A 23,246-nucleotide genomic window follows, 5' to 3' on the forward strand; every position below is an offset into this window, starting at 1 on the left:
ATATGTATGTTTTTGTAGGCAATCCTTGTGTGACCTATAGGTGGCAGGAGACAGCTGATGTATGAAGAAAAGATTTTTAGGGAAAGCATTTCTATTTGAACATGGAAAACTTCAAGAGACAGAGAAGTATTTGTATAAGAATGTATGAAATCACAGTTGTTCCCCTGCTTCACAAAATATCTGTTCATAAAAACTATCAAACCTTTCTTTTAGTGGCTATCATATCAAGTCAAGCTTATTAATACGGTCGACTGACCAATCATGTGCCAACACATCACAATTTCCAGACGCAATGGTTTTGCCCTGCAAAATCACAGACTGCCTGTACATATAAAGGTGTAAGGTCAATTAAAGCAGCCCCTGGTTTACGTTATCGTATTAAAATTGATAAAATTGTAAAATATTCTAACAATCATTCTGTAATAAAGCTCTGCGTATTTTAATAGCAACAGCGCAGAACTTGGCAGTTTGGAGCCTAAGCTGAGGGTCTTCTCCTAATAAGAGCTTCTTTGCCAAAAGCTCAACTGACTCATCAGGGAATTTGCCAGGTAGAGGGGAAATAAGCTTTGATCGAACTTCGTGGTAGAATGGGCAACATATCAGTGCATGTTCGATGGTTTCAATGTCCCCTGTTCCACACGGACATAACCTTTCTGATCTAGGGATCTTCTTATATTTCCCTTCTAAAACAGCCAATGGTAGGGCCTGGCATCTGGCAAGGGTAAAGGCCTTAATGGCTATCACATCATTTGATCTTAAGTTATTTTGATTTATTTGTGTCAATTAAAACATTTGTTATGTTTTATCTTTCTACTCTGTATATTTTAATGTATTTTCCCCCATAAGACATCTCTTAATGCTGACTACTTTCTGCTACATCTTTCCTAGTTCTTTTTTTCTTACATTTCCTTACTTCTCCGGTGAGTGTTGGGAATATTCATTGTTTAGCACAATGTAGTGTTTTGAAGTATGTGTACATTGATGTTGGTGTGTGGTTCTTGGCTCATTATTAGAGGGTGAAAGGGGGCATTGGCTGCTTACCTCCCATGAGCCATTTCAAGTTGTGTGACTCTGAGTAGGTAGAGGATCTTTGCTGTCACTTTCTAACACAACACATAGTTAAGTTGTGGAACTCCCTGCCCCAGGATGTGGTGATGGCTGCCAACTTGGAAGGCTTTAAGAGGAGAGTGGACATGTTCATGGAAGAGAGGGCTATCTATGGCTCCTAGTCAAAATGGAAGTTAGTCATGGTGCATACCTGTTCTCTCCAGTATCAGAGGAGCATGCCGAATATGTTAGGTGCTGTGGAACACAGGCAGGATAACGCTGCTGCAGTTGTCTTGTTTGTGGGCTTCCTAGAGGCACCTGGTTGGTCCCTGTGTGAACAGACTGTTGGGCTTGATGGGCCTTGGTCTGATCCACCATGACTTTTCTTATATTCTTAATGCCATCTTTTTCTAATTAGATGGGTTGGACCCCATGAAGCTCTTCCATTAACCCCTTGCACTGGGGTGGGAGCAGGTGCACAACTCTTAGTGAATGGAACCCCCTTGCCCTTTAGATTCTGTGAACCGTTATCTTGGATCAGAAGGAATTATTTCTAAATGGCCCGTATAAATAAATGTGAATCAACTCGTAGAAAATGTAGATTAATATATACATGGCATTAAAAATAGCAACATACCCAGTTGTCCTACTGTACAGTGCATACAACCTATTTTTTTTAATCACGTAGTCTGTTGTTTGAAAATGTGAGTGCACTTATAGTCACTGAACATATTATAACTTACAGTATTGTTGAACAGTCAGAGTGATATACTAAGTATGCTTGGCAATTCTCCTTAGCATTCAGAGGAAACCCTAGCCAAAATATATTCTGTGAGCGCACACAAATGTTTCTTTATGTTAAGGATGCGGCAGTTTTTAAGAAAGGCGCATTCAGACAACATTGGGTGTGTTGCTTTTTTGTTGCTCTTTCATTTTATTTATGTTATCATAACTCTGAGATTTCTTTGATACACTTCTGTGAATTACTTTTGCTTGCAGCATCAAAGTTCACAAAGTTTTCTTAAATAATAAGTTTTCCATTTGTATCAGTAGTGTCAGCTATAACGGCACTAGGACTAGACTTAAACTTTTATCTGTGTTGTGTAATATATCTGATAGTTTTGATGATAATTGACATATGATGAAATTATTTTATAACAAACATTGATTTGCTCCTTGTTTCATTAGATTTTCTTCTTCCAGTTGTCTGTGTCATAAACTGGAGAAAAGCACAATTTTAAATTACAAGTTTGCTAAATATCTTTCTGAGTTCATTGCAGCTGGAAATTCCGCTGGGTGGAAAGGGAAATAAATGTCCTGATGTGCACATGATCTGTGTTGCTGTATTGGTGTTGAAAATCAGTGCAGCCTCAATAGTATTCCAAATGTTTGAGGGCAAGCCCCTGCAAAATACGAAGGCAATATCTTGAGGGAAGTGTTCTCTATTCTGTGATTTAGCTTCCTGGATATAACCACATGCTGCGAAAAGTAGGTGGTTTCATGATCTCAGAGGAAATTGGCAGTAAAAAGTGCAGTAAAAGCCAAGCCCATACATAACACCCTTCTCTTAACAGCCTGTGTGCACACATGCATTTTATGCATCAGATGTGAATGTATCACTCAGCAGAACGATACCATCTGGGAGATCTGTAGAAATGAACGGATGCCTGTATAAGCTGAGGAAGAAGAGAACAAGTTATAAAGTTTATTTACACATCCTACCACTCCGTTAATTTTATAAACAGGATGTAACACTATAAACCTTTGGGGTTTTTTAGAAGCAATCCAAATCTATGCTTGTATGAAAATTGTACAGCTAGGTTTATTTATTTATGGTGGCTATTTAGGAAATGACTTGTTGAAGGTTACCTTTGCGTAACTTGAAGGAATGTGTATATATGACATCTGGACTTGTACAAATAAATTCTGAGTACCAAAAAGTTCTTTTTACCTCTTAGATTAAGCAGCTGGAACCAAGACATTATGGCTTACGACTTAGAAGGCTTATTGGTGAAAATGTTGAACACTATACTCCTGAAGCGTATGAATACATACAAGACCAGGCAAGTGGCATGGTGTAAAGATTTGAGGTTGCTTGGTCAGATTCCTTATTTGTAGTCATCTTGTGTGTTATTTACAATGGACAGGTTGGATATAAATCCCCTGAATAAACAAATACATCCTTGTGTCCTTAATATAAAAACAGACAAATATTGACTGAGTACATTTCCTGCCCCTCTTCCAGGGAGTATGTGGTTCTCCATTTTGTACTCAAAATTGCCCTGTGGGAAAAGTTAGTCTGAGAGAAAGTGACTGGCCTTAAGTCAGCCAGCAAGCTTCATGCCCAAATGGGGATTTGAACCTGGGAATCAGACAGTTGTGAGTGATTTTGTTCAAGACCTGTCTACTGTAGTTCATTTGGGGCTTTGCTTACACTAAAAGGGACATAACGCATCTAACTTGTATAACTTTGGTCACAGTTTGTTAATGTAGTGGTTGTGTGTGTGTAAAGTGCCGTCAAGTCGCAGCCGACTTATGGCGACCCCTTATGGGGTTTTCAGGGCAAGAGACTAACAGAGGTGGTTTGCCAGTGCTTTCCTCTGCACAGTAACCCTGGACTTCCCAAATATTGACCAGGGCTGACCCTGCTTAGCTTCTGAGATCTGACGAGATCAGGCTAGCCTGGGCCATCCAGGTCTGGGCAATGTAGTGGTTACATGGCTGTAATAAGAAAGGGCTTCAGTTCTTTAGCACTTATTCTGGAGCCACCCCCTCGAAGTCAGTAGGAGGCAAGGAGGAGGGGGGGGCGCCTGTGGCCACAGGCATATCCTGAGTGGTGCCGACACAGCTCTGATTGCAGCAAAGCAGCCACTGCCTCACTCCAGTCTTAAAACCAAATATCTAAAATGCTCAGCTGTTATAAAGACTGTTAATATACGGTACCCTTTGGAAGGCTTGATATACTGTATATATGGGTATGTACGTATGTTGTGTTTTTTAAAAAAAACATTTATGAAAAATATTTAAAAAACATTTATGAAAAAAATAACATGGAGGAGAGAGGCATTCTATTCCTCAAGGAATGTATAGGGGCCCTCAGATATCAGGCCAAAAGGAACATCTGTCAAAGGAATCGTATGGGCCTGAACATCTATCAAAGGAGCATCTATCAAAGGAACGGTATGGGCCTGAAATTTTGATGCCTGGCTCATTGTCAGTCTGATGAAAAACAGCAGGTTACCAGGATTGGCATACTGGCCATTGTATTTGATGGTCTGGGTGCATGTCTTACATGTAAGGTAGTCTCACCACCCTCCTTCAGAGTAAGCTGCCAACAAGTAGTGACTGCACCGTTCATTTAGCCCCAGTGAGCACTAACATGCGACTCTTCTTTTGTATATGAGAATAGCACTTAACTGAACGCAGAAGTATAGCTTACAGTGCAATCCTAAGCATAGTTACATGTTCATCTTTGTGGGTACTGTGCATGCACACGCCTGCCACGAAGAGGATTTTTGGAAGCTCAGAATGCCTAGAGGCACTCTGTCCCCATCCTTCATGCTGTTTCCCACCTTTTCCAGTGTGATATAGAGGGGGCGGAGTGTCCTTTCCCCAGTTCTCTCTGTGTTGTTGCTGAGAGAAGTTCATTTACAGAAGCTCAATTTTTCCTCACCAGCAGCGACTACCAACAAATTCTCCCTCCATTGCTCCACAAGAGCCTGTAGACTAGAAGACGGCGCAAGAAGTACTCTTGAGAAAAATGCGGGTCTTGTGGAACAAAAATTCCCCACTTGGGCGACCATGAACAGTGGAGGAAAGGCATACAGCAGTGAAGAACATGATGTCTCATGCTGCTCTATTTGTCACCAATTCATTCCTAAGGCAAGGCTTGATAGAGCTTCCTGTCGAAAAGTGGCACTTTGGGAAAAAGCTTTATTTGGCACTGCATGAGAAAAAAACTCTCAACTCCTTGCTCATGCTTACTGAGGCTGAAGCTTTCCAAAGGATAAAATGCAGACTCTTAGATATAGGATTCCAAGATCTAAATAATGCTGCTAATAAAACATGTTCCCCATTAAATATAGGGATACCTTTTGGTGTTTACCAACCCTCCCTATACTTACCTGTGTGAACCCTCTCAACGTAGAGTCATTTCTCTGGCTAGATTTAATATTTTGCCATCTGCGCTACTTGAAGATTTCGGAAAATCTCTTTGTCTGCCAGGCTTTGGCCCCTGTGACAAAAATTGTATTGAAACAATTGCGCTCGTCCTACTTTATTGCAGTTTCTGTACAGAATCTTGCAATGAACTATTAAGCCCCCTGTTGATTGATAGACAGAATGTCCCAGATTCTTTTAATGTCGCCTATTTATTGAATAATCATTCCCCTCAAATATTGGAGATGGTGGCACAGTTTTTAAAGTTTGTTTTAAAAGCCCCCAAACAGTTAATTAGATGGAGAGAAAAAACTCCAAGCATTACGCCGTCTTCTACCACTGACAGATGGATTCAAGTATCCTTGTTTCCAATGGTCCCAAGACTGAAACTGGCCGCTCTGGACCCAACCCATAGGTTGGGTCCAGAGTGGCCGGTTGGGTTTGGTTTCATGGGGTTGGGTTTCATGGGTTGGGTTTCATGGATTTAATGAGTTGGGTTTCATGGGGAAAACCATGAGCTTGGTCCCTGTGTCCCTAGCACACAGCTCCTCAGAGCCGTCATTAAAAAAGGTGTGACATAAACACAAGCACTCGGAAAAGCCTCCCGAATCAGACATCCCCCACCCCTTCCTGTCCTCGGAATAAAGACCTGGTCCCTCACAAGACATCCTTGGAACCAGTAGTCAGTCTCCGTTTTGAGAATGCCTTCCCTCTCAAGTTGCTCACCATCCTCGTCTCATTTTGTCTTGGAAGTTGAAGTACAAGACTGAGAACCTCCCATCGCATATCATCAACTCCCATCATCTGATCGTTAAGATCCTCCTCCCCAGTTGGTCCCGAAGGATTTGTATTTGTTGCCATCCTGATCACCTTGCCAAGACATCCCATGTGACTACCTCACGGCCATGCACTACATGAAAAGACAGGGCTTTACACCCTTTCACACACTGTGCCACATAGCCTCACTAATCTGAGAATGGGCAGTCTCCAACAATACTACCATATAGGCCATTTGTATAGCCGGAATCAACAACCGACTAGCGGACTTTCTCAGTCACAGTCCACTAGCACCTAGTCCCTTTAACTGGAGTACCTAGTCCCTTTAACTGGAGATGCCGGGAATTGAACCTGGGATCTTCTGCATGCCAAGCAGATGCTCTACCACTGAGCCGCAGCCCCTCCCCAAGCTTATTCTGCTTAGGTGCAGTCTACATCAGCTGCTCTTCACCATGGTCTCTCCACTGATTCCTTCTGCAAGGCTGCAGTGTGGTCCTTTTGCATCTTTGCAAGGCACTACTCAATGGACATAGATGAGAGATGCAACCATCAGAGTAGTCCTACAGTCTGTGTTCAACTGAGAGCTCACAGGGCCTTCCTGAGACTAGTAAATCAGTTCACTATCCCATGTGGGACTTCACAGGCACCATGACGATGAAAGCAGGGTTGCACTATTGCTCATCAAGTGTTCACCTGTGCAGTCACACATCCCTCCCTCCTGCCCCACTGGTTTCATAACTTCCCCTCACTCTGGTGGCAGCAGAGAGGAACTAAAGGAAGGATGCTCCGCCCCCTCTATATGAATCTAGAAAAGGTGGGAAGCAATGTGGGGGAGGGGAACAGAGTGCCTCCAGACGTTCTGAGCTTTAAAAAAAAAATCTCCACGGCAGGCCTGCGCATGTGCAGGACCCATGTGTGACTGCATAGGTGACCACTCGATGAACAAAAGTAATAGTTAAGCACCATCTTGTTTTTCTAAGCCAATTAAAGCCAATGTGCTTAGAGGGGTATAACTCTGCTTACGCTAGCACTATTAATCTTCACAACTTTTTTCACCTACCACCGAGGGTAAGGCACAAAGTTCTAAAGCCATTTTGGTATCTGAGACTCAAAATCCAAATGGCCCCCAGGGTAGCTCGGAGCTAAAATATAATAAATTTAAAAGTGGATATTTTGCCACCCTTTAGTAGTACCCGGAATCTGCCACCTAAAGCGAATGCCTCACTCACTGTAATGGCAGAACCAGTCTTAATGGTGGCACGGTGTGGTATGAGTGCTAAGTGCATCCTGCAGGTGTATGTTTCGTGGTTCAAATTCAAATGGGATTTTTCTTTTCTTGCAGATATATGACGAAATAGAAATCATCCCTTTAAGTGTCTACCATGTGCATCTTACTAAAAATGAAGGTGTAACTGATTTTGGTAAGCCTGCATTTTCCAAAGTTTGTGTATCTCCTTTTATTGGCCTTGCATCTTTTTCTTGGTTTGCAGGTGGCAAATGAGTTGGGTTCCTCTTGAAAGAGAGAGATAGAGACTGGATTCACACCATTGTGTGTATTTGATCATTTAGATGGGGAGGATTTCTCTATGTCAAAACAAACTGTTCTTTATAGCCTCGCTGTGCTTTCTGGAAAGTTGCTTCTTGTTTGGAGGCCAAAGACATAAGAAGTGATTTCCAGCTGCTTCCAGTGATGGAAGGGAGACAATTTTGCAAAATTTCACTTTCTCACAGTAGCTTCCTGTCCTGTGTGATTTTTGTGGGTGTTCATGTGGTTGTTGCTAATCCAAGCATCGCCCGTCTAGGGGTGAAGAGGAATATGGGAAAAATCCATGTTGGCCAGTACTTTCTGCTGGGGTTTTTGGGCCACAGCCCTACTGATTTTGGTAAGCCTGCATTTTCCAAAGTTTGTGTATCTTCTTTTATTGGCCTTTCATCTTTTTCTTGGTTTACAGGTGGCAAATGATTTGGGTTTATCTCATGTGAGCCATACAAAATATTAATGAGACTGAAGATCAGTGTCTTCATAGAAATATAAAATGAGGAATTTTCCATAATGAAACAATTATGAAGCCTTGTCAAATGTGAAATTTTTAAAGGAGGCATAAAAATTGAAACAGCATTTTTTCCCTAGGATTTGCAGTCACTGCACAAGTTGATGAACACCAACATCTAACCCAGATATTTGTAAGCGATGTTCTTCCTGATGGGATGGCTTACAAAGAAGGTATGTATTAGCTCTTTCCTGCTGCTGTTGTCTTTAAATGATGCAGCTTTTGCACTGGACAAAGAGCAACATTTTCTATGAATTCCTGATTTGTGCCGGTGTTTATGCTAGATTACCAGATCTTGACTGGCTGGCTAGACAGTACAAGAGGAGGTAGCTGTATGTAGTGTAGGACCTTAAAGGTAAAAAGCAGCACTTTGAATTGTGCCCGGAAACAGGCAGGCAGGCCACCTGACATATTTCAGCACAGGATTCTACAATCCCTGTATCTGAACACAATGATGTGTCTTTTTAATCCATGAATTTTATTTTAAGCCTTGCTACCATTTTTGCTTAAAAAAACAAACAACACTAATAATCAAATACAGTCTTGCATGACTGTCAAGCTCTCCTGCCAGATCCCATGCTCTTCCAATATCTGCTTGTTTGATCAATTTCCTTGTAACCAGTGTTATGGAGGGATTTGGTTAAATTCAGGTGGCTGCTGCTTAGTTTGTGGCCTGGATGAGATGCTAAGCTACAATCGGATTAATCGTTCGTTAGAAGTAAAACCATGACTAGTTTTAGGAAGTAAGGAAACTCTTGGGACACCTTAAAGACTAACCTGTTTATTGTGGCATAAATTACACCAGTCTGATGAAGCAGGCGCACAAAAACTTATGCCATAATAAATTCCCTAGTATTTAAAGTCCCACAAGACTCACTGTTATTTTGGCAGCAGTAAACGACTACCCCATCAACATTTTCATGGTTCGTCTTAAAAAATAAACCAAACAGTACAAGGCAGTCACAGTATCAAGTAAAATCCATAAAATATCCATTGGAAGATTAAAATACATGATAAACATTTGAACTATAAACCTTGATAGCTAAAAGAAACGGAATTAACAATAACTTATTATTCCTGTAGAAGAAGAAGAAGAGTTGGTTTTTATAGGCCGATTTTCTCCACCTTTTAAGGAGAATCAGACTGGCTTACAATCACCTTCCCTTCCCTTCCCCACAACAGACACCCTGTGAGGTAGATTGGGCTGAGAGAGCTCTAAGAAAACTGTGACTAGCCCAAGGTCACCCAGCTGTCTTCATGTGTAGGAGTGGGGAAACCAACCCGGTTCACCAGATTAGAGTTCACCGCTCTTAACCACTGCACCACGCTGGATTATAGCAATAAGGATCCAGCAGCATAAAGCTAGTGAACTATTCACTGACCAAACTTGCATCAGAGGGTTTGGACTGTACCTTTATAAACCAGGCTATAACCTTTGCCAATTGTAGTGTTACCCATTTATCTGCAAGTAGTATCACCAGTTTGTTCTGGTTCAACCTCTTTAAGTATTGTGATAAAATATTCCCAATATGTCTTTCACAGTCTACTGTAAATCTAGGGCACCAAAGAATCAGATGAGCCAAGTCCTCAATGGATCTGTGGTCACAAGAGCAGACTTGCTCATTATATGGGGTCTAATTATAATGACCTCTTACCATTGCCAATTGTAAAGTATCCAAACGTGCCTTAGTAAAATTCTTTCTATGCTCAACATTTGATAGGTCAGTAAAATAGGCCAGGAGGGTTGGGGTGTGTGTGTGCTGCTTATAAATAGTGGCAGTTCTCAAAGTACCTAGTAATCCAGTATCCACTTAGAGAGTTATATCCAACAATATTTGTTTTATTAAATGTTTAGGTGCAGAGAAACCAAGCCTCCTTAGATATTCCTCTGAGAGTCCCAAGTTTGGGACTTAGTATATGACTTTGCCATGAATTAGCTTTCATCTCATTGTAAACCGAGGCTAAGAAACCCAGAGGTGGACAAAAGAGAATTTCCAACCAAAAATTAATAGCATCTTAGAAACAAAAATCTTCCTAGTTGGCAAATGTGAACCTTCACAATGCTGCAATCCCAAGAATACTATTTTGGGAGTAAGCCCCATATAATAAATTGGGGCTTGCTTTAGAGTAGACCTGTTTATGATTGTTCCAAGGTGCATGTTGTACTCAAAGTGCATTCCATGAACTCCAGGTGATACTATCAGGAAATTATTTGAACAGTTACTTTACAGTGTGGCGTAGGGTTGCCAGCTGCCAGGTTAACTTCATTCTATCTTAATTCTATCTTAACGGAGACCCATATAGACACTGTCAGTGGTCCCTAAGGAGATGTTACCTACTATGGTTTTTTGAAATTGTGCTTTTGGATACATGTAGCTGACCAAGCCATATGCGAAACGTGAATATGATCTAGACAATACGTCCTGTCATCCCTTTATTGTGGCTTTGCATTCATTGTTTGATCTCCAGCGAGTGGAGGCACAGTCTGAAGAGACGTACAACAAATTTCTATAAGGAAATATTATTTCTTCTGTGTAACTACTGGACTTACCTTTGAACGGACTTAAGAGCTTTTCCCAAGTTCCTATAATGCTGGACTGATATATTACTTACCTGTATCTTGTTGTACTTCATTTGTATATATTTATTGTCACTTTTGCACTTTATTCACTTATATAAAATGTAAGCATTTTTCCTATATTGTATTCTGTGCTGTTTTGGTTGCTTCAACTGCCAGGTAGTAGCAGGAGATCTCCTGCTAATTCAACTGATCTCCAGCCGATAGAGATCAGATCACCTGGAGAATAGTGGCCGCTTTGGCAATTGAACTCTATGGCATTGAAGTCCCTCCCCTCCCCAAACCCCGCCCTCTTCAGGCTCCACCCCCAAAATCTCCCACTGGTTGAGAAGAGGGACCTGGCAACCCTAGTGTGGCGTGATGATTATCTTTGACTGCTAATGTGTGGGTGTTATGCGCCGTTAAGACACTTACGACTTATGGCGACCCCATAAATTAATAACCTCCAAAGTATCCTATCATTAACAGCCTTCTACTATAGTACCTACCAAGTGGTTTTTTTTAAAAAAAATCTCTTTCTCTTGTTCCCAGGGTTACGTGTGGGCAATGAAATCTTGATTATAAATGGAGAATCTGTAACTGACCTTGACCTTAGACAGATGGAGTTATTCTTCTCTGAGAAAAGTGTAACGCTCACTTTGAGTACAAGTCACAACAGCAATAAAAGTGCATCATGTACCTCGTGGACGGATGGTGATATTTCCAAGGAAGCAAGAAACTTGTTGCCCCCTCCAAACCAGTCACAACTCCTGGAGGAATTTTTGGATAACTTCAAAAAGAATACCACAAATGGTGAGATGCTGCTGGTGATGTTTTTGTTCTTTATCTAGATAGAGCTGTTTGCTGTTTGTGTGTAAAGTTAAAATAAGTTAAATATAAACATAAATATAAATTAAAATAAATGGGAATAATTATTTTAACAGGAAATCTCTTTAAAGCGTTGAAATAAAGTATTAATGCTTCTTTCTGAGATCAAAATATTAAAATGAACTATGAAAAGTTATGAAGCCAGTTCCTGTTAGAAATTATCCTGCACTCTCATTTTTAAAAAAATCCATAAATCTCAAATGCCTGTAGGTTGTTTAATATAAATTGCCTTCAGCTGAATATCTACTGAGCTTTTTGACATAGTTAACTAGAATGATATACGAAGTTGCCATATAGGCAAGCAGCCCTCTAAACTCTTGGGATAAATTCATGTAAAACATTTGCAAGTATTACGAAACAGTGAACATACTGAGGAAAGGCTGTATTTTACAAGCGAAATATCGTTCGCTTAATACGTTGTCCACACAATGTGCTTGCCGTTAGAGACCCAAGCTGCATAGGTGCCTCTGTGCAATTGACTGTGGTATGAAAAAACACCGATGTGGTTCAGAAGGAGTTGAACTGTGCAAATAAAATGTCAGAAATTTGGGCATTCACATGTGCTTAACAGTCCTTGTGGATTCAACTTCACTTCATCGGCAGCCATATGGGAATGACACTAATGTAGTTGGGCTCCCTAGCAAGAACCAGGCTGTCAGAGTAAGATTTGAATTGGTCCCCCCATAATAGAGGTAAACCTACTGATCCTAAACATGGCTACTTGGAAGTAAACTTCATTGAGATCAGTGTGGTTAAGGATAGAGCCTTGAACTTAATTGGCCCATGAACAGCATTTGGAATTTTAGTTCTTCTCAAAAAAGATAGTGATGAAAGGGTTGGGGACAGTAATATGATAAAGTTAAAGGATGTTGACACCATTTTTGAAGGGGTATTGTAAATTATGAAGAACGGGCATATGTTTGGGCAATAAGAGGCATCAACTTATCATGCACATCTCCAACCTGTCCTGTGAGTTTTAAGGGGGTGGGAGAATACATCTGTAAACCACGAAGACTAGAAACTAACCTTTTCGGTGAAGCAATTGCTAAAATTATAAGATTTTGTGACCGTCGTCAGCTTCTGTCTGTACAATTTCCACATGAAATTTGTTTCATAAGTGTTTTAATTGTATAATAAGGAACTGGCCTGTGCCAGTTTCAACATAAAGGATTTTAATTTGGTGGGACTTGTGGAGTATACCTCATTGCTTCCCTGGGCATGGACAGTGCCACCTTTAGCAAAGTTGCACCATTCCCACTGAAGTCAATTGGCTTAGAAAGGTGTAAGACTGTTTAGGGTAGCACTGTAAATCACTTCCCAAAAGGTCTATATGGCACACTGTTTCCACACACACACACTACACTATGGGAGCGTATTCCACATGCACACTATGGGAGCGTATTCCACATGCCATATTCCACATGGCTTAATGCCACAGATGATAGATACCATTAAAATGATTTGGCACCTATAATAATAATAATAATTAAGTGCCGTCAAATTGCATCTTATGGCAATCCTGCATGGGGATTTCAAGGCAAGAGATGAGGCGGTTTGCCATTACCTTCCTCTGCATAGCAACCCTGGTTGCCCTTGGTGGTCTCCCTTAATTATGGCTGATGCTGATTAGCTATCAAGTTCTGACCAGCTAAGGCTAGTCAGGGCTATTCAGGCTGTCCTTGGCACCTATTGGATGGTGCTGATTGCATCACTGATACAGAGGACCAGTTGGTTCTTCTTGTATCTGCTATGTTGTAAACATTCAATAAGTATTATTTTTAACAGAGGCTGATCACTAACCTTGAGCAGTGAAAATGCTATTCACAAGCTACCTGGGCATTAAATGTTTAAAGAACATTGCTGGAATTTGGTATCATACATCTAAAGTGGGGGAAATCTCCATTTAAATTGCTTGAAGATTCAAGCATGATTTTTACATGAAGAGTGATGTGCATTAGGTTAAAAGACCTACAGTTGTCAAATGCCATCCCTGTAGTACATATCCTGAGTTACTGAACAATCCATGAGTCATTGGTTACCTCAGTTTCTGTCAGTATTACAGAAAGCGGGTGAAGGGAGTGTGAAGTTTATAATTGCCAAGAACTCCAACCATGGAGTGTTCAAAGTGAGAGACTGTCTTCCTCCATGTAGCAACCCCAGGCTTCCTTGGTGGTCTCCCACCCAGGACTGACCATGGCCCAACCCTGCTTAGCTTCCAAGCCCTAACAAGCTCAGGCCAAACTGGGCTATTTGAGCTGCTGCAGTTGCCAAACAAGCTAGTTATTTCCTGTTGGAAACCTTATCTATGCCCAGATGATCACACATCCTAACCCTATTGGCAAAATGCAAAATTTAGAAATTCAAATCTGTTGAATGAAGCGTTGTGGCCCCAATCACTGAAATGAAGTTCTTCTGCTGTTCATTTACCTTTTCTTCACACACATTCCAACTCCCCTAGCATCCTAGAAGGTATCTGAGGACCAAACCTGATCAGACATTGGGGTTTCTGTAACCAGAGCTCCCAGCCTTTTAAAAAATGTAGTTATAAGGCATGCAGGGACCTGATGCTTAGCAGGAGGGCTAAGCCCCTGTGCCATTTCCCCCAGTCCAAACCAGTTCCAATAAGCTGCTGTTTACCTCATTGGGAAAATAATTGTACCTGCATGCTTGTTCTGCCCTGACCTGGATAGCCCTAGGCTAGCGTGATCTCATCAGAACTTACAAGCTAAGCAGGGTTGGCCCTGGTTAGTATTTGGATGAGCAACCTCCAAGGACTACCAGGGTCATGACGTGGAGGCAGGCAATGGCAAACCACCCCCGAACATCTCTCGCCTTGAAAACCCTTTTCTTCACACACATTCCAACTTCCCTTATGGGGTCGCCATAAGTCAACTGTGACTTAACGGCACAAAAAAAATGTTTGTCCCAGCAGGGCAAATAAAGGTACTCTCTGGGGTATTTCAAACTAGAGAAATGGCAGAGTAGGAGCTTAATCCCTACACATACCATGATCCTAATCAGAATCAGGACCCTATGTGCCTGGTTACTGCATTTTTTAAAAGCCACGAGCTCCAACTGCAGAACTCCCAGCATCTTGTTTTTTGTCTATACCTTAGTGTCCAAGCTTGGCTCTTGAGTCCATGATCCCTGTACTTGCCTAGTCTTACCTCCTTCTGCTTGGTGTCCATTTTTTCTCAGTCCCTGAACGATGATATAGCAAAGTGGACCAGAAGGATATGTTTTTTGGGTTGCCAGTTAAACCATATAGTTTGAATTTGTTTTCTATAAAACACCTGTGAAACTAGCATGTTTGTATATGTAAAATGCAGTCAAGTTGCAGCGGACTTATGGTGATCCCGTCAGGTTTTCAAGGCAAGAGACTAACAGAGGTGGTTTACCATTGCCTTCCTCTGCATAGTGACTTTGGAATTCCATCCAAATCCTAACCAGGGCCATCCCTGTTTAGCTTGTGAGATCTGACGAGATCAGGCTAGCAAAGGCAAGAGACTAATAAAAAACAAACACGGTCAAACTAGATTTTACATGGCAGTCACTTGAGAAAGAATCCCAAATTTTCTGGTTATGAAAAGCTGTGGAAATGATGGGAGGGACAGCAGAGCGAAGGGCTGCTTAATCCTTTCCTTGTCAGCTATTTTCATACTCAGAATTGCTCTCTTACACTGTTCGTTCCACACACGGAGGAGAAAGTTGTAGGTATGGATATCTTTTCCTGGGGCTTGCAGGGTCTATTTTGACTGGAAAAACAATGGAAGGACAAGGGCTAAGCATATCTCCCCCTGCTTCCAGCCACTGCAAACAAAAGCAAGGCTGCCAGAGAAGGCTGGTTCCAGGCTTTCAGAGGCCCTGGCCAGAGTGTGGCCAGGCCCCCCTCTGCCCACCACCAGGACCCCTGCTCATACCTCTCATCTTGCCCCCACCCATGTACCCCCCACCTGTCTGTGTGTCCTTCCCCTTTCCACTCACAACCCCTCCCACTGCCCATATTAAGAGCCACCTGTACACCCTTTCCTCCCACAGGGTGGTTTCTGTGGCTGGGAGTACTGCTGCTGTAACTGTGAAGAGCACCAGTTGCACCCCTCTGTATGCTCTTCCCTGGCCATGCTGTAGGGTTCCAACCTCCAGGTAATAGCTGGAGATCTCCTGCTATTACAAGTAATCTCCAGCTGATAAAGATCAGTTCACCTGGAGAAGATGGCTGCCTTGGCAATTGGACCCTGTGACATTGAAGTCCCTCCCCAAAGCCCACCCTCCTCAGGCTCCGCCCCAAAAGCCTCCCGCCGTTGGCAGAGAGGAACCTGGCAATGCTACCATGCTGGCAGCTGGAAGCTCAGGAGGGGTGTCACTTGCAAGGAAGCAGTAGGGAGAAAGGGGCACGGGCAGGTGGCAGAGGAGGCATAGGGGCAGGGTTGGTGGACCCGGCCAGAAGTCATGGCAGATTATTATTTCGGCTTATGTTGATGCTGGCTCGGCTTGCAAACATGATTTTTCAATTGAAAAAAACATCAGGATATGTCTGGATAGTTGCCAGATAGCATTTACTCTGGGCCTGGGAGCTTCTCACACTTTGCAATAGCAAATTTTCTAATGTGCTATTAAAGTGCTTCCAAAACTGTTGCTGAGCCTGGTGGTTCTTGGTGAGTGGTTTGTGTGCTTGATTAAGATAGCAAGGCAAAGGGGTTCAATCTCATTCTCTGAAAACATAAAAAGTCACTAAGGAGTGTTGAAAGGGTTAATTTAATTAAAAAGCAGCTTTATTAGGCCATCTTTAAAATAAAAAACACCTGTTAAGATTTGTAGTGAAGGGGCTTCTTTCTCATGGGCATCTATTCAATTTAAAATGCTATTAAGTTGATGGTTGGCACATAAAAGATTATGTCATAAAACAAAAGTTACGGGTCTAATTAATTACTCTTCATTATACCCGACTATTGCTCAGCTTGTTAGCGTGATATTATAGGCCAGCATTACCTGGAGTATTTGCCATAAAACACATGTGTGTCCATTCACCCGATTCATTATACCTGGGGGATGGATTTTGCAACTTGTGCTAATCTTTGTGCGTTCCATTATAATGTTAAAATATTGTGGACTATATGCTACTCTAGATAATAATGGATAAAGAGATTTTTTTAAAAATTGGCTGTCTGATTAAGAGAGCCACCAGGGCAGCCCATGTTTTCCATCAATGGGGAAGGGAGAAATTTCTCCAAAATTAAACCGTGTGAGCAAATTGGTCACATTTATCAGATTACAGTGTGTCTGCATTTCATTTTTGCCATCTTGATGGCTTGTTAGTGAAACGAATGCAAGCAGTTTGGCTTTGATTGAATGCATCGTTTTAACGGTTTTACCCTGTTGCCTTGTATTCCCTGTTATTTTGGCCCCAGACTTGATTTGCAGTAGCCTACCAGCTTAGTTTTTGCTGCATGCATTTGTGACAACCTCCTTCAGGTAATTAATGGCTCTAGCTTCCCTCCTCCCTCCTCTGATTTCTGAGAGTTATGTGCAGAGCGGCTCCAATCCATGTAACTGTATCTGGCCCAAGTCCAGTGTTCTGCCTCTAGCAATAACAAGATAGATGGGTCTAGAAATTTCACTAGCAGGGCACAGAAAGCAACAGTGTTCCTGTGTTTGTCCCCGGAATAATGCAGTCTGCACGGCTTGCTCCATCTCTGTGTGTGTGTTAAGTGCCGTCAAGTCGCTTCCGACTCATGGCGACCCTATGAATGAAAGTCCTCCAAAATGTCCTAACTTTGACAGCCTTGCTCAGATCTTGCAAATTGAAGGCTGTGGCTTCCTTTATTGAATCAATCCACCTCTTGTTGGGTCTTCCTCTTTCCCTGCTGCCCTCAACTTTTCCTAGCATGACTGTCTTTTCCAGTGACTCTTGTCTTCTCATGACGTGACCAAAATACGATAGCCTCAGTTTAGTCATTTTAGCTTCTAGGGTCAGTTCAGGCTTGATTTGATCTAGAACCCACTGATTTGTTTTTTTGGCAGTCCACGGAATCCAAAATGTGATTGAACCTTTTGCTTTTTGTTTTCACAGCTTCCTATGTCTTTGCCTACCACCATCTGTAAACTCAGGCATTTTTAAATATGAAACTCTTTGCTTATATAAGACAGCTGATAAAGTAAACCCTGCCTTTCTGCTTGATAGGAAAAGGCATAATGTTATCTTAAAGATGACTTATGGTAGAAGGATTTTGTTTTTTAAAAAATTCGCTTCCGCATCTTTGACTTAAATACTTTTTGCTAGATCTTTTTTTCATATCTTTTCATCTCCCCAAATTTCATAGAATGGCATCAACAAGTGCACCGTGAATTCAAAATGTACCCTAAAGTTTTTATTTTTCCTGAGCCATCTCAGTACTGGGACCAAGGGAACAAACATATACTTGCCCTGTCCGTTGTAGTCAGTGACCTCAATAATGGGTGGGCTAGCATAGTACCTGCTTAGCCCTCTGTCAATGCTGCTGTGTCAGCAGTCATGACACAGGCAATATGTGGCTGGCCCAAACCAACGGAAGCATTCAGCTAAACCTTTTTTTTTTTTAATAAATTTTTATTGGTTTTTTAAAACTATAAATTCTTCATAATTTTAACAACAATGTAAAAATAATATCAAAATCTCAATTACATCAATTGTCTTAATTTCCAATAAACATAAAAAATAAATCAACTTCCCCATCACCTCCATCTACCTCTTAATAAAGTGTTACTATCCTTCGTTAACATAGTCTGATCCTAATATTAATCTCATTCTAAAGTTTCATATTATATAAAATTTTACATTCTGGATCAGAGTAAAAAGTAACCTTCCATTTTTCCCAGATCTTATACATTGTCACAATGATTCATCCAAGCCTCCCATTTCCCCTAATTTCTCCAACTCCACCAGTTCTAACATTTAAATGATTTAATCCCTTTATTCTGAAACATTTGTCCCTTTCCATTTGGCTGCATAAAATAATCTTGCAGCCATTATAACATAAATTTAATCATGCTAAGTAACATCATCTCCAATATTTTGGGGATATTTTTCTGTTTAATCAATCTTATTTCATTGTAAATCATATCCCAAATCCATATCACAAGTCCACCCCTTATAAAAAAGGAAAAGAAAAAACCAATTTCCTTACTACATTCCAACATTTTCCTTGAAATAATAATCACATTAATATTGATAATTCCAATATACATTTATATCACATCGGTAGTCTATATAAGGAGGACTTGTTTACATAATCCCAAAATGATGTCTAAATCTTAATTCCACTACACCGTAAATAGCCATGCCACCCATCCATACTGTCAAAGCCTTCCAATCCAGCAATCATATTTAAATCAGTCCTTTAACCATGGTCTAATACTTCCTTCTGCAACTGAAATAAGTCAGTCAGGTACAGGAACAGGATCTCTTTATTCTCTCTCCTTTCCTCAGGCAGATTGCGTAGCCAAAAATAATTCTTTCTGGCCTTCATCTCCGTCATGGCTTCAATCTGTTTTTCTTGACCTGCTCTCTTTTTCCTTATGTCCACATGTCCTTCCATAACTTTTTTAGATGAAAAGTCCATTTCTTGCATGTCTGTTCTCATTGTCACAAACTGGTTACCTTCTTGGACTTCTGTCTTCTTCTTTATATCCTTGTATTCTTCCATAACTTTTTTGACAGAAGAATCCATTACTTGCATGTCTGTATTAGTAGCCATCATTTGAACCTTCATATCTTTTATGTCTTCTGTAACCAGATCCAACTTCTGATTACATATCTGTGATGATTGGTCAAGAGTCGTCATCATTGAAATCAATTGAGCCATCTGTGTTGATATCTGTTTCAATTGTTTAATTGTCGCCTCAGAGTGTTTAGCAAGCATGTCCTGCACCTTTTTTTCCATGGTTAAATTCTGTAAAGTTTCCTTTAATTTCGTAAAGGCAGGGCTATGAATTAAGCTAGATCAGGGAGAGGTTCCAGACATTTACATAAGTAACTTAGTTAAAAAATTGATGGTCGTCTAGCAGGAGTCCATTGCATGTAGTTAATAAAGAATATTTCATTGACCAGCTTAATATCTTTTTCAAGTTGAAGAAATAAGGATTTAGGCTTAAAATAGCTTTTTAAAGTTGAAAATACCAACGAGTTTTACCAGACGCTCTAGATCGGCAGAACCAGGAAGTATTCCAGGAATTACCTCATCGCGGACCTTCTATCGTCTCTTCTCTATGGTTGTTTCCTTCAGGAATGGTTTTGGTGTAACACGAGTAAGACGAATTTCCGGTCCTACGACCTGCTTCCTGTTGATTTGCTTGCAGAACAATAGAGAGGGATATTGAATGAAGCACAGAGTCTTCCGGTCCAAGATATCTTCTTTGTTGTAAAACGTGGCTGGAGGACCTTTTTTACACCGGGCAAATTCTCAAAGGTTTCTCCCTCCCCTTCCTTTAAAGACGCGTCGGATTGGCAGATCTTAAGTCAATCATTCAAGTTCGTTGTTTTAGTTTAAGCTGATCAGTTTGATAAGGCTCCTGCTGCTCTATCTGATGGATCTCATGCAGCAAAATCATCCAGTTCAATTAAGGGAGGAACACGGTTACCAGGAATGTTTTCTTCTACCCCCTGTTATTCGATAACGCCAGTGAAGAACGAAAGATTCTTATCTACTCACTTGGGCGTCTGGAGGTGAGGTTCTAATCTTAATGTAGTCCTTATGATGTTTATAAGGTGCTGGAGGGTAGAGTCTAATGCCGAAGTTGCGCTCTGGCGATTTCAATCCCTTGGTGCCCACGGGATCAACGTCTGAATCTCCGGGGGACTTGGTAAAGCTCCCTCGGAGTATTCAGGAGATCAAACCGCATAAATGGCTGCAGGGAGTTCCTGCTTCCCAGCCCACTTGCAAGGGCTGGATTGGGGTGCGGTAAATCACCCCAAATTGCACGCAAACTTGGATTCCCCCCAGGAGCCCCTGGGAGGACGTGGTACTCAGCCCAGCGTCAGCACCGGAAGTCCAGCATTCAGCTAAACCTATTGCCTTGTTACTGGCACTTCACATCTTTGAGAAAAAACCTTACATTTGCAATAGTCATAGTTGGCCTGCTCTCCCTGGGCAGTTGACAACCCCACAACTAGTATGTTTCCCCAAGGAAATAGGTGGGGCAAGCTAGCCCCATTCATGGTATTTGTGCAGTGGTCATTTTGCTTGAGGTTACTGGAAAGGAAGAGGAAGGGCTCCTCTTTAGGGTGCTTCATGAGCCAAGGCTTATAGCTGTGGCTTGGGCAGCAAAGGTCAGGCTCGTCCCACCATTTCAAAAGTGTATCAATGGCCTTGGCTACTCCTTAGTGTATATGTTTGATTTATAGTTATGTCATGATAAATACTATAAGTCCCCACAATACACATCCAGGTGCATCTCCTGGTGTCACCAAGGGCACCACATCATGAAGTCTGTATTGAAACATCAGCATGTACAGCCACAGTCTTTCCTTGTCCCTGGAGGCCTCTTCATAGACATCAGGACTTACTTGGGTAAATAGTCCTCCTGAGATTGTATCAGGTTAATCAGTCAAGTAATGAATCAGTTGTTTTACCATAAATATTTAGAGAGCCAGCATGGTGTAGTGGTTAAGAGCAGTGGTTTGGAGCGGTGGAGTCTGATCTGGAGAACCGGCTTTGATTCCCCACTCCTCCATATGAGTGGCAGAGGCTAATCTGGTGAACTGGATTTGTTTCCCTACTCCTACACGTGAAGCCAGTTGGGTGACCTTGGGCTAGTTACAGCTCTCTAAAAGCTCTCTCAGCCCCACCCACCTCACAGGGTGTCTGTTGTGGGGAGGGGAAGGGAGGTGATTGTAAGCTGGTTTGATTCCTCCTTAAGTGGTAGAGAAAGTTGGCATATAAAAACCAACTCCTTCCTTCCTTCCTTCCTTCCTTCCTTCCTTCTTTCCTTCCTTCCTTCCTTCCTTCCTTCCTTCCTTCCTTCCTTCCTTCCTTCCTTCCTTCCTTCCTTCCTTCCTTCCTTCCTTCCTTCCATCCATCCATCCATCCATCCATCCATCCATCCATCCATCCCGCCCTCCCCAGCAAAGCCAGGCTCAGGGCAGTTCACAACAAAATCACATAATAAATACAATAAAAGTTACAATAAAACCACACTAAAACAGTTCCTAGAATAAATAAAAAACAAGCCCCAAAACATCATCAAGAAATGGCATCAGCAATAAATATATAAGATGGCGCTCCTAGTAGCATATATGCGTCTGCAGGGTCTGCAAACAGTCAGGTCCTCCCAGATGATGGTCAGTGGTAAATACAAAGAACAAGATGGAGGTGGAGGAGGAGAGGGTAGGGAGACCAGCACTGATAGAAAACCGTAGCTGTCCTCAACCATAGGCCTGGTGGAATAGCTCCATCTTGCAGGCCCGGTGGAATTCCTTAAGGTCCCGCAGGGCCCTGGTCTCATTAGAGAGACTATTCCACCAGGCAGGGGCCATAGGGGTGAAATATTTGTTTCATCTTTATTTAGGAGCGTATCGTATTTGCTGTTAAGTTTCCCAAATAGCTAGCTTCTTCAAAGGTTACAGAGCAAAAGATGAATCCTAAGTTTCCAATTGGATTTGGATAGGTATTTCATCAAAATAACAGAACAAGAAAAAAACATATTTTTATCTCTCTGGTGGAACTCTTTGGACCTTAGTAATGTTGCTTGCTAAGGAGAAATGGTTCGAGTTCCTTCAGCATCTGTTTCCATTCAGAATGCAGGGCAGTTCTGTTTGCCACTCCCTTCAACTTTCCCCCCAGTAAATACTTAGAATGCTAAGACCACCGAGGCTTTGCACCTTCCTGGGGTTTGGTTGTCTTCCCGAAACACTGAAAACAAGGCTTTGGCAACATCTTTCCCAAAACATCTGGAAGCTTGCCTGCTCTCAGATCAAACCCAACGGAAGAATACGAGAAACGCCTGATTTAATTTCTTAAACTGGCCTTCATTCATAGAAACCACCATATCTGCTAGTTGTGGGGATACTTCTTATAACACACTTTCCCTCTTTTCTCCCCCCCAATTCAAAACGTGAAGCCGTTTGAGAAATATTTTTAGAGACCTTTTCTGTGTCTTAACTTTGGACTTGAAGGAATGTGTTACAAGCATCCTTTGTATTACATCATTTTAATTTTGCTCCAGGGTGTTTTTTTTCTTTTTAATGGTAAAACTCTGTCTGCAAGTGGATGCATTTACAGAAAATGATGGTGATAGAAGTTCTGATGATCCTGGACTTAGTTATCTTTTCACACCAGTGTGACTGAAATAACTACCATGTGTGCAGCTCAGTACAAGAACTGTCAGTGTCTGTTGATGCAATGTGTTTCTTTTAACTGTCTGTCTTAGGGCCAAACTAAACAATAAGTTTTTTCAACAAGTTGGGTCGGGTTGGGAACATGGCGCAGGAGGGAGGCAAAATGTCCTCCACCTCCATGCTGTGGTCCCAAGCCAAACTGGGCCCCTGCAGGCTTTCAAAACAGCATTCCCCACACTTCTCACTTTTTTCTTCTACAGACGTGAATGTGTTTCATACTCTCTTATAAGAGATCTGTAGCTTCTGCAAGATTCCTTTGAAGGGAGCCACAGCTGCCTTCTGGCTGTTCTATGGAGTGCCTTTGGTTTTTTAAAGGGTCTAGGTAAAGCTGGCCTTGATTCCATCACTAACCTGGACCCCCCTGTATGGAAGAAGAAACTTGAGATCCATGTGCCAG

At 41.7% G+C, this 23,246-nt stretch overlaps 1 protein-coding gene across 1 annotated transcript in view; it reads left to right on the plus strand.

The window, feature by feature from the left end:
• The window catches only part of TIAM2 (TIAM Rac1 associated GEF 2), a 138,255-nt gene that overhangs the window by 48,147 nt on the left and 66,862 nt on the right, over positions 1-23,246 (plus strand). The window contains exons 9-12 of the mRNA XM_056853270.1: positions 3,006-3,110; positions 7,325-7,403; positions 8,114-8,206; positions 11,143-11,403. Of these exons, the coding sequence (XP_056709248.1) occupies positions 3,006-3,110; positions 7,325-7,403; positions 8,114-8,206; positions 11,143-11,403 (538 nt within the window). The remainder of the gene's footprint in view (positions 1-3,005; positions 3,111-7,324; positions 7,404-8,113; positions 8,207-11,142; positions 11,404-23,246) is intronic.

Source organism: Euleptes europaea, chromosome 7 (assembly GCF_029931775.1).
Source record: "Euleptes europaea isolate rEulEur1 chromosome 7, rEulEur1.hap1, whole genome shotgun sequence".
NCBI lineage: Eukaryota > Metazoa > Chordata > Lepidosauria > Squamata > Sphaerodactylidae > Euleptes > Euleptes europaea.